We start from the raw sequence: 12,307 nt of genomic DNA on the forward strand, positions 1-12,307 counted from the left end.
GCTGGAGTGTGTCTGTTTTTGGGGTTTTTTTGTTTTGTTTTAAAAATCGGCCTTAAAATTGAGGCTGATTCATACCATAAAGGCTCATATAGGGCTTCACCACCTTGAACTACACCAGATTAAAAGCAATAAAGCTGAACTCTCAGAATTTCAGTGTTTCTTATTGATGGGAGTAAAGTTTAACAAAGCAGACCAGTAGCCGCATGAACTAGCCACTGTGCGTGCGTGCGTGCGTGCGTGCGTGCGTGCGTGTGTGTGTGTGTGTGTGTACTGCTTCCAGTAGTTCCTGAGTACTAATTTCCAGCAGTGTTTTCTCAGCTGCAGTTTCCATGAGAGGGAAGAGAAAATGTTTTCATGGATTTACTGCCATTACACCTCCTTATCCTCCTCCGCTTTAGTCCTCCACGCTCTTGTCCTCTCTGGTCTGTGCTCCGTGTTGACTTCAGCTGACTGCCTGACTGAAAACACACCTGGTGCTGGGATAAGGTGTAGTCTGTTTCTGGAGGCTGAGTGGTTCTATTCATGTTCCTGAGTGCTGACACAGCAGAGAGTTTGACACCGGCCGACCTTGTTGACAGAAGTTAAAGCTGCTTTAAATCCTTTTTTTTTTCCCCCCCCAACATCTGTTCATCAAGTTCTTAAACACTCATTGAAATAAAACTAAAAAGCACAAGTAGAAATGTTTCTTTGGCTTTTCTCATGTGTCATCACATCTGGTGCTGTCAAATATTTGGTTGTATTTCAGCCCGTTTTGTAAGAGCACTTGACAACGTTTCAGTGCTAGCTTGGTCAATTTTCTCGTCAATGTTTTAACCCTTTTTCATTTTTTTTCTATGCAACATGAATCTGATGTAGTCTGGTATATTGCCATATCCTAGGGTGTTTTTGCCCTAGCTTTTCCTATAGCTTCACTGATACTGATACAATATTATCAACATTCAATATAATATAGTATTTATAATATTTATATAGTGCCAAATCACAAAAGTGGTTGCCTCGAGGTGATTGGTATGGTAAGGTAAAGACTCTACAGTAATACAAAGAAAACCCCAATAATTATATTATGAGCAAGAATTTGGTGACAGTGGGAAGGAAAAACTACCCTCTAACAGGAAGAAACCTCCAGCAGAATCAAGCTCAGGGAGGGGTGGCCATCTACTGGGACCGTTTGGGGTCTGGTTGTAAGGTAAAGACCCAACAATAATGGGTTAGGGTTTTATCAGACTCTCTGATGCACGGTGTCAAATATGAGGCCCGGTGGCCCGAATCGACCCAGCAAAGACTCCAATCCAGCCCGCTAGACAGCTTTGGAAAATATGATGGAGGACATACATTTTTGGACTTTAAGTTATATTATCAGACATTTTACAGCTTTTTTCTGCTAATAAAGACCCCCCCCCCCCCCCCCCCCCCCCCCCACAGCCATTCATATTACACCGAAACTGTAATAGACAGAAAATAATAGACAAACAATTAAATGTCAGAAAATTTCCTGTGTTTTACTTTCTAATTTAGATATTTCAGTTCAATCAACAAAAATTTTGTTTTGAAACTACAGGACAGTCTGGACAGTGAGCAACCAGAACTTTGTAATTTTACAAATTATCATGTAAAAAGACTGAGACGTGCTGTAGAAATTGCTTTTCTCTGTTTTATATTAGGATATCTCAGGGATTCAATATGTTAATTAAAGATTTTTATGATGACAGAAAGAACAGTTTCACTCGCCCGCATTAAGATCAAAGTGGGCTGAATGTGGCCCACATACAGTTTGACATCCCTGCTTAATGAGTCTCTGTAGCAGGTGTAATCCAATATTTTGGTTATGTTGTTTCACATGTTGGTCAGAATTACTCTGATGTCTTAGCCAGGGTTTAATCTATATATCTCTATCTATAAATCAATTTAATAATTTTGTAATGTGTTAGGAGTTTTATATGTTATCACCTTACATTTTAGCTCTAGTTTTTGGACTCGTGGTTTGAAACCATAGTCACCTAGCAGGGATTGATATCCCATTGATATCCTGACCTAGGTTTCTAGGCCAGGGCTTGGTATTAGTGTTTTGGGGGGTTTAAGCCCTAGTTTGGTCAGTTATGACATAATGTTTAGTCCTTTTTTCTGTTTTGCTGCCTTTATTAATTTTTCTTTCAATATTTTCCAATCTAATGTTTTTCCTAGTATAATTCAAACCCTGATTTGAGCCAGTATCCACTGATGCTTTGTCGCCAGTTCAGTCTGGTATTTGCCATATTTTGGTCTTCTAACCTTTTGATGTTGCAGTCCTGATTCAGATTAGTTATTATTTTTAGCCCTAGTGTGTTTCCATCTTGTGATGTTTTGGCATAGTTGGCTAAATATCTGTTTGTTAGCCACCTTCTCTGAATTTTTTTTGGCCACTATTTCTTGTTGGTGTTGGGGCACTAGTTTTAACAGGGTTTCATCCAGTACCAGTGCTTCAGTTATAGTTCATTCCAGTATTATACATATCCCTCATTTGGTCTGATATATGCCCTGTTTTTTCTGTCCAATCCTTTTTTCCTGTGTTTCAGATCATGATGTTGTCTTAAATTTAGTGGTCTTGGAGTTGTGCTAATAGGGGTTTCAGGGTCTTGTTTAACACTTGGTGGTGTTAAAGGTTAAATGAAATTTCTCCAGTGTTAACAACATCAACAAATGATTATGGAAATGTGGAATCTTTTTTCTCTTAATGATGTTATTTAATGCTAAAATTAAACAGCTTAAACGTACACAGAGCTACTCTGGCAGGATTTTCTCTTGTGTTAATCATTGTGATAAGGCATGTAAAAGTTTGTTCTATGCAGCACACAGCGTCACAGGAAGCGGTGCTCTCCAACTCAAATATGGCCAGCCAAATCTCCAAGCGTCCAACACGGAAAGTAATCTGACGTCATCATCAAAACACACACGCACAGGACTACCAGGTCGGTTCCCACAATAACTCAGCGAGTGTTTGTCCAACTTGTTGCTCCATTTCACATAATGAAACAATAGAATGCACACGCAGTAAGTGATTCCAGTGGTTTATGGAGCAGTGCTGCGTCAATGCTGACCTCCAACTGCCCACAAAACGGAGAGAGAGAAAGAGGTAAAGGGGGGGACTACATAGAAATGTCCTCCTCTAATAATGTTCAAGTGGAAAGTATCTAAGGTCATTTAGGTAATTACAGTAATAGAGAACATTTTAACTATTGGTCTTTTCCAGACTGTGAGAATTTCTATGTCTGATGGTTACACTTGTATGTAATTATATACAGATTTATATAGAGAGGGACGTGATGCTGTCCAACAGTATAATGTGTAAGGTTTGTGTAACAGGTGAATTACTAAAGGTAGACCTGAAACACAAATGCCTAGCATTATATTTTTTATAGGTGTCACTGATCACATGGACACATAAAGTAATTTAATTTTCATGTCCCCCATAAAATGAACCACGCTAACCTCAGTGATCCTCTCACGTTTCATCTACCGCATAGGGTAAGTAGCAACCAGGTCCTGCTAATCAAAACAACTCTATAAAATCAGAAGTTTTGGCAGTTTGTAGGTGTGCAGCATTCTCAGGTGTCTTAACACATTTTCAGCATTCAGCGAAAACAAACACCTCATAGGAGCTGTCAGTGGCGATGGTAAAGGGGTGATGATTTGGGCTTGTTTTGCAGCTGCAGGGCTTGGGCACCATGCAGTCACTGAGTTGACCATGAACCAAACCAAAACCAAAGTGTTCTAGAGTCAAATGTGAGGCCATCTGTCTGACAGCTAAACTTGGCCCATATGAGGTAATGCAACAGGTCAGTTATCCCAAGCACATCTCAAATCTACAACACAATTGCTGAAAAATCAATGAATCGAGGTGTTGCAGTGGCCCAGTCAAAGTCCAGAGCTCAAATACTGTAGTGGGACCTTGTAAAGAAGAGCGGGCCAAAATTCCTCCTCAACAATGAGAGACTGATAAAGTCCTACAGAAGCAATTACTTCAACTTACTTATAATTACTGCTAAAGGTGGTTCTACAAACAATTGAATCATGGCATGCACTTTCACAGGGCCGCACAGAGCCCTGGGAAAATATTTTTTTCACAGGACTATGTTTGACCTTTTTTCTGTTTTCAACACCAACTGGATGGATTACTGCGAAATTCGCATTCCCACTGGGATGAGATTAATTGTTGGTTATGCCCAAGATGTGATTTGTTGCCAAACAAATAGGTTATCAGCAAAATCAAGAATAATCTTCACGAATCACATGGATTTAGATGGGTGTAGCTACTGTGACGTCACTGGTTTGTGAACTCCTTGAGAAGAAAGTTTTCACTGTCATCACATCACAGTGTTGGCGTTTTCAAACTGGAACCAGCAAGCACGTTTGTTAGCTAACAACTTAAAAATCATGAGTCATTAGCCAAGACGTATATCCAGTTAATCCTGCTTTCTGACTCTTAGAATGACCAAAATGTATAAAATGGAAATAATGTTATATTAGGTATGAACCAAAATGAGTGAGCCCATCAGGAAAGTGCTTACTGCAGTCAGAGCTGAGAGCCCTTTCCCCAAAGACTTCTACAGGGTTTTTCATGCAACAGGTATCCCCCCCTGGTGGCCATTAAAAGGCATTACCTGAATTGGCTTTGCTTCTCAGAGCCAGAGGCTACATTCATCTTTTACACTATGGTGCAAATTAGCCAGATATAAGCATCACTGCTGCTTAGTAGATTTTTACTTTTGAGGTAGACTCTCACCTACTGCTACAGAAGACAAAGAAGAGTTTCTCATTATCATCAAGAAATCTTTAATGTGAACCTGGCCAGTTTCCCAGTGTGATCATCAGAGACAGATTCGATGAAAATTATATGCACAGAAACATTAATATCACCACCTTTTTCTGTCTTACCGAAGGCATGGATGAACTTTAGGCTTCAGTTCACAAGGTTAGCAGACCAGCTGCTATCTACAGCTTAATTTATTGAGTATAGTATAGTCAGTGTCGGGAAGGTTACTTTTAAAATGTATTCCATTACAGATTACAGAATACATGCCCCAAAATGTATTCTGTAACGTATTCTGAATACTTTGGATTACTTAATATATTATCATGCTGTTTACAACTATGTGAATGTACTATTGCTGTGATTTATTATTGTTACTGAAGGTCCGCGGCTCCGAAGCGTAGTAAAGGGACCTCTGACTAAGACGGCGGGTTCCGAGTTGGGCTCATAGCCGAAAAATAGCTTTACTTTGTTGTGTGGGTCAACTTTGCTTGCGAGAGACAGAGAGAGGCGTTGAAAGACTGCTCCAACGGAACTTATTGTTTCAGAGGAAAACACGAACACAGCGTACAGTCGAGTCTTAATAGCGTACTTACAACTGGGCTCGTCAGGCACTCTTCTTGGCTGCAGTGGTTATTATTATATTTACATGCTTCCAGCTCCCGTTTCTGCTCGATGACAACTCCTACTTTTCTACTCGCCTTTTTCTCCCTCCTCGAGTTCACGGACACATAACGTGTATGGCAGTCCATTCTCCCTGCAGCACGGACTACACTGCCCATGATGCTACATTCTTTAGAGCTATACCTGTAGCATTCTGCCTGTTAGCTTAGCACAACAACAACAACAACAAAAAGGCGCTCTCTCACCCAGGAAACACGCAGAGAGAGAGTGTCACCCTGTAACCATGGCAACTGTAACGCTGCCACCTGGAACAACAGAACGTAGCTGTCAAACAAAACCCAAACAGTCCTGACCCGCGACAATAGACTACTTGCACTAGGGCATGTGACGTATTTCCGTTTCCAAATAATACCGCTTGTGCGTTTCCGGTACGTTTGCTTATCTATCGGTAGCTATGCTAATGTCGCTTCAGAATGAGTATAAAAAGGAAAGTATTTAAAACAGAACATTTTCAAAAACAGGAGAAGAAATACTCCGAGCATTGCTGTGTCCCACTTTGTTCAGCTTCAGCCAAATTTAACGGCATACTAAGTTTTCATGCCTTTCCGACCCATTCCGACTTGAGAAGACAATGGCTGGTAAATATACGCCGGGATCATTTCACGATTACCTCTCACACCAGGGTCTGCTGCAGACACTTTGCCAGTGATCAACTCATAGAGCCAACAACCCTCGATGGTCGAAGGCAGCTTATTAAAGGTGCTGTACCAACACTTTTTGAGTGGAATGGCTATAAAGTTGAACCACCGCGGCGTAGTGTTTGGGAGAGAACGGAGCGACGCCCTGAACTAGTTCCTCCTGACGATCAAGAAGAGCACAGTCTTACAAGAGATCATGACTACTGCTCAGTCCCTGAGCCATCTGCATTGGACATATCTGCATCAGCTGCAGAAGACCTGTCCAAAGACGTGGAGACTCTGAGGAAGGAAATACAGGAGTTACGTGTCCAGCGAGAATTTGGGTTACAGCGTTTTGCTGGCTCCGACACTGACATCCGATTCTATACCAGGTACATCTAAGTTCTATTCAAGCTAACTGTTTAAAATATACCAAGGTCACCATCAGTTAAATTTCGAAAGTTTTTCCAGTCTTAATGAAAACAAAATAGATATTTACTTTTTCTCTGCTGGTTGTATGTTTTATGTAGATGCTTTAGTATTTAAACGATATCCTAATGCTACAGGTAAAATACAACACCAAATACTCTTAATCAGACTATTTTATACAGCATACCATTAGCATATTTGTCACAGTTCACATTATTTTTATGTCAGTGTGTAATGTTAATTAATGATTGACATGATGTATGTCTCTCTCGTGAATAGATTTCCAAGCTATGATCATTTGATGGCATTCTGGGTTTTGATTGAGCCTTGCATCTATAAAATTATCCGGGTTTCAAGAGCCAAGTCAGCTGCCAATCGGAACGAAGAAGTGTTGACACCTGCACGCACATCAACAGTAGGTTATGGGTTTGTTGGTAGTTAGAACTAGAGGTGTAATGTTATTGTATTTATGTACAATAACATTACTTTATGTACAGTAGCATACATACACCTGTGTATGTATGCTAGACTCAGTATCCTTTACATACATACACCTGTGCACTACAGCACCTCATTGTTTACCCCATGGTACAGTATGGTATGCCTAACCATTACAAAACATTTAGCCAAGAAAAGAATAATTTTACTAGTTCATAGCTTAAGGAGTAACATTTTCCCTTTTGTTTTCACCTTCCAGAGGCAGCTGCTACAGCCAATTGATGAGTTTTTTCTTTTCCTGGTTTTCCTGTCAGTTGGTTTGAAGGAGAGGGACCTGGCACACCGATTTAACATACACCAGTCCACAGTGAGCCGCATTATTGCAACATGGACAAATTTTCTTGCCACTGCACTGGGGTCTCAGTGCATCTGGCTTACACGTGAAGAAGTGCAAGCTTACCTCCCTGAGGAATTCAAAGATTTCTCAGACACCCAGATGATCCTTGACTGTACAGAGCTGAGGTGTCAGACACCATCCTCACCACTTCTCCAAAGTGAAATGTACTCTTCGTACAAATCCCACTGTACGATGAAAGCCCTGGTTGGCATAGCTCCACATGGTCCAGTGACATTCATCTCTAATCTGTATGCTGGTTCAGTTAGTGACAAGGAACTATTCAAACAATCAGGCATTGCTGAGAAGTTGACTGAAGACATGGCAGTGATGGTAGATAAGGGCTTCCTAATCACTGATTGTTGTAAATGCAAAGTGTACTGCCCACCTTTTCTATCTAAGCAGAAGCAGATGCCAGCATACCAGGTTAAGGAGACGCAGGCCATAGCCAGACTCAGGGTACATGTGGAGCGAGTCATTAGGAGGATCAAACAGATCAAACTTTTTGATAGCATCATTACCATGTCACATGTTTATAATATCAACCAACTGTTTGCAGTGGCATGTATGCTGTCAAATTACCAGAACACAGCATTAGTTAAAAAATGGGTTAAGTGAGACAAGATGGATTTTTCCCAAGACACCAGTGCCAGTAACTTATGGAAAATGACCTGCAGCTGAGGCCACTACAGTTGAATTTCTTCCTTCTCAGCTGACAATACTTGATTACAGAACTGGTACTTGAGTGCCGATAGTTGAGTTTCAGTTATTGATAATTCAAATTCATTGCAAATGTTTAATGTTAATAATACTGTTTAATTATACTACTATTATTACTATTCAGATTCAACAAAACTATTTATCAAAATTATAAAGTAAATCACTAAATCGTTTTAAAACCATAAGTGACATTGAACTTTTGTAACATCAAAAATACCATTTGTCATTTTCTACAGTTCAGTTGTGTTATTGTCTAAATGTATATCAGTATGCTAGGCATGGAGTTTTAAATACTTACCATGTAAATAAGTTCTGCACAAATTCAATGTTTTAATGTGTGTTTTTAAAAATTAAATTGATGCCATTGCTTAAATAACAGTTTATTGATGTCACATAAAAGTAACATGTAACAACAAAAGAATTCATGAAATATATTGAAAATAAAACCTCAGTTATTTTGTTCCAGCCAGCCTGAAGGATCTGTTTTTCTTTTTGCTGTTTTCACTGTTCATTTTTTCAAACACAGGTATCTTGGCATATATATGTAAAAAAAGAAATAGTCTGCCTTTTCTCTGATTGCATTGTGCACATCTATATCCATGTATATTCTTTGCACTAGGTAGTCCTCTTGTGCCCACACAACAAAGTCACACCACTGCATCCCACTGATGAGCAGTTGTCCTTGCACTTGCCAGTAATATGCGTGGCTCTTTTTTAGTTTAGGGGTACCACATTCCATCTGCACATATTTGCAGTCAATAAAGTTTTGTACATTGGGACATTTGAATTCGACGAAGCCAAACTGGGGGTATTCATTGGGGTCAAAAACAACACCATCAGGAGATGCAGCAAGCAATGGGGTGAATGACCAGACCACAGGGTGAGTAGTTAACATTCATTAGCCTACTATACTCTGCTGCTATTGCAGGCTCCATCTCAGTTCCTCTCCTCATGTCTGCTGTCTGCCTTGTTCCCTTCAATATACGCTCTGCTAGTGACTCGGCCGAGCTCTGGCCTCTGACGTGACACACCTCCCGAAACCTAGAGGCAGTCACTCTGGGCCTGCGGAGCTGATGCCACTCAGACGAAGAGCTTTGCTCACGTGTAGCTTCCTCTATTTTGTGAGCCATTTCCAGAGTTACAGACAAGCTTTTCAGATGCAGAAGCTCTTCTTCTGAGCACACAAACACACAATCTGATGGCAAGATGTCATACCCCTCCAGAGGCAAGTGCGGTGTTGGTGGTGCATCGCGGTGTAGTGTGATGTACCAGGTTGTCAAAACCGGCTGCTGATATGACAGAACACTGCCCTCCTGCACCAGCCCAAAGGCACTTTCCACAAGGGGCTTGTCAGGTCTCATGTTCATTGTGGTCACAAGTGGCCTGTCCTCAATATTAAATTTTGCATATGCCTCCGTTATTCTGAACAAGCAGGGATCTGGTAACGGACCCACCATGCCTCTGTAGAAGCCACTCCTAAAGAAAACATCAATGACAATAATGTAAGGAAGAAGGTTATTATACTGAACAACAACTAAACTAAAAACTAAAAGGTGTAAAACAGTGGTGCATAAGTTAGAGACTGGGATGTATATGTACATGACTGAGTTAGCCGTCTTCAGAAAGTGTAATGTTGTATGTAAATTAATACCTATTCTGACACATGTATGTATGAAAAAAATAGCAACATACATTTGTAACACATGAAACCAAATTTTACAAATGTAATTACCGTACTCCAGTCTGGGCCATCCTATTTGGTACTGGCTTAGTGAAGATCATGGAGTTGATGGGTCCTGGCCTCACACCCTAACAGAAGACACATTTACTATGGATGGTGTTGCTGTTCATATGTAAACATGGACTAATTCAAAAACTTTAACCTCATTTAAATTACCACTGTCCGTGGCTTGTGCCATTGCTGTTCAGATTCCGTGCAGCTATGCACAGGGGGGACAACCGGCACTCTGAGTTGTGAGTAGTGTGCTGTTTGGAAGAGCAGTGCCACTGTGTGATTGCACATAACAGCGCCTGCCACACAGGAGCACTGGCTATGTGTCAGTATCACCGGCGATGAATCCAGAAGCTTAATCTAAGAAGAAAGAACGAAAATTAAAAATGTAACATCTTCATGGAAGAGCTGAACAGGAACATAGTTCAGTGTTATGGTTACGCACCCTCCTGAATGCTTAGTGTTTCCTTCTCTCCCTATTAAAACAACTTAACCATGCTTGATAACTGTAATAACTTAGATTGTGTATATTTGCAGTATTAACTTGTTGTCAAATGTTTCTGATCACCCAAACACACGTTGATTTAACTATCTGACTAGTCAAATTAGGAGTGATAAAGCAGGGAGACAAGGAAAACATTCAAGTTGATGGGCCTTTAGGAATGAACTTAACTAATGCTTAAATGAACTGAACCCCACAGAACGGGGATTAACAACTTTACACAGCTTCCTGCCTACACTTAGTCTGTGTGGTGCCTCACTCTTCCTCATCGACCTGTAGCACAGGGCTCTCACACCGACCTCCCCTGACAACCTGTCTTTATTGGACACTGAATAAAGATACAAGTACCATTAGCATTATTTCTGTATTACTCATTTCAGCATGTCTTAAACATATATATTTTACACTTAGCAAGAGTAGCATTAGGTAGTTAACTACCTCCATAGTTAGCCAACTACCTAACGCTAATATAACAGTGTCTAACAACAAAAGTGACATTAGTTAAGAAAACCTCAACTATAGTTTAGGACGACATAAAACACCGTTTAAGAAAACATGCAATGTAGAGAACTGACATCAAATGAAGGACATAGCGGAGTAACGTAGTGTTTGCATTTGACGTTAGCTAGCGTTTCTTTGTCGGTTAATTTACGTTTTCTTACCTTCGTAGTTGTGTATATATGATGCAGCATATAACTTAAATCCTTTATCTAATTTGCTGGCGGGGGTAGTCGTCACTCTGCAAATCCGATGAACATCGGTGATGTTCAATTTTGGGAGCTCTTGTAGGCATCGAGTGTAGAACGTCGCCATGGTTTAACCGCACCGGAAGCACTGGGGCAGGACTACATAGAACGCGGAAGTGTTAGTGCAAGTAGTCCATATGAAACAGGAAAGTACTGCCGTGTAATCCATTTAATTCAACAAAGTAACTGTATTCCAAATACCACCTTTTTAAACGGTAACTGTAACGGAATACAGTTACTCATATTTTGTATTTTAAATACGTAACGGCGGTACATGTATTCCGTTACTCCCCAACACTGAGTATAGTAGATTAGTTTTCTTCAGACCACATAATACAGAACCGTGACACAATGTAATGTTCTCATGGTAATGTAATGTGACTCAGGTCCGTTGTGGATAAGCCCGTGTTCCAAAAGTTGAATCAGTGCACAGGTTCTGTTTCCTGATCAACTCTTTTCTGGGGAAGTCACTGCACAGAGAAGCAACAGTGACACCTGCTGCCCTTCTTAAGATACACAGCCATTACAAACCATTAAAAAGCTCCAAATTATTTCAATACAGTTTGTTGCTTTTGTTTTGTTTTTTATTTGTGTAAAATTTCCAAGAGCATAAGATAAATGCATCAGTTTTATTTGTTTGTTTTTTCTGTGGGAATACATATTACATATAACAAGTAATTAATGATCTAATTAACTTTAACGCATTAACAGTATAAACCTTTTTTTTTTACTGAGGATTTCAGCGGGCACCCAATCCTTGATATATTCTGAGCTCTTTTCAGAGACTTTATAAACCCTGTCTGCACGTATTTATCTTGTCAATCCAACTTTTCTTAAGCTCCTGTCTCCTACAGTTTTCAGCCAGATGACACAGTGAGTGAACAGTGAGTGAACAGTGACACCTGCTGGTCAAAGTGTGAATAACTAAGAAAACATCTACAGCTGTGTGTTTACGTTCTGGGGTCCATACAGAGCATTGAGGTGGACGATCATGTTTTCAGCGGGGCTATTGCCACCTCATGTCCCTCTGGATGCACCCCTATCCAATCCCCAAAAACTCAGTTTGACACACAGAAAAGCAACAGTGTTGAGAAACCATGAGATTGAAATGCATGGCACTTTTGCTTGAGAAAAAAACAAAGTAATTGAAAGAGTTAATACTTTGTGATTATTTCTTTTTTCTGAATCTTGTCAACATCTTTGTATACTTTGAATTTAACCTGCAGGGATGGTTGTAAAACTCACAGGGATGCACACAC

At 40.2% G+C, this 12,307-nt stretch overlaps 2 protein-coding genes across 3 annotated transcripts; one reads left to right on the forward strand and one right to left on the reverse strand.

Annotated features, from left to right (window-relative positions):
* Window positions 1–5,789: 5,789 nt before the first annotated feature.
* Window positions 5,790–8,480, forward strand: LOC112436199 (uncharacterized). Its single transcript, XM_024805520.2, has 3 exons — window positions 5,790–6,479; window positions 6,796–6,931; window positions 7,214–8,480. The coding sequence occupies exons 1-3, from the start codon at window positions 5,884–5,886 to the stop codon at window positions 7,964–7,966; spliced, it is 1,485 nt and encodes a 494-aa protein (XP_024661288.2). The 5' UTR covers window positions 5,790–5,883; the 3' UTR covers window positions 7,967–8,480.
* On the reverse strand, window positions 8,433–11,133 carry LOC112430073 (uncharacterized). 2 transcript variants are annotated; one of them, XM_024805507.2, is made up of 5 exons: window positions 10,965–11,133; window positions 10,539–10,630; window positions 9,966–10,160; window positions 9,801–9,877; window positions 8,433–9,544 (listed from the first exon to the last, which is right to left on the reverse strand). In XM_024805507.2, exons 1-5 carry the CDS (start codon window positions 11,113–11,115, stop codon window positions 8,905–8,907), a joined length of 1,155 nt encoding a protein of 384 aa, XP_024661275.1. In that variant the 5' UTR covers window positions 11,116–11,133; the 3' UTR covers window positions 8,433–8,904. The 2 variants fall into 2 exon arrangements, with proteins under 2 accessions (XP_024661275.1, XP_024661276.1); XM_024805508.2 differs by lacking the exon at window positions 10,539–10,630.
* Window positions 11,134–12,307: the final 1,174 nt, after the last annotated feature.

Source organism: Maylandia zebra, linkage group LG16, assembly GCF_041146795.1.
Source record: "Maylandia zebra isolate NMK-2024a linkage group LG16, Mzebra_GT3a, whole genome shotgun sequence".
NCBI classification, from domain to species: domain Eukaryota; kingdom Metazoa; phylum Chordata; class Actinopteri; order Cichliformes; family Cichlidae; genus Maylandia; species Maylandia zebra.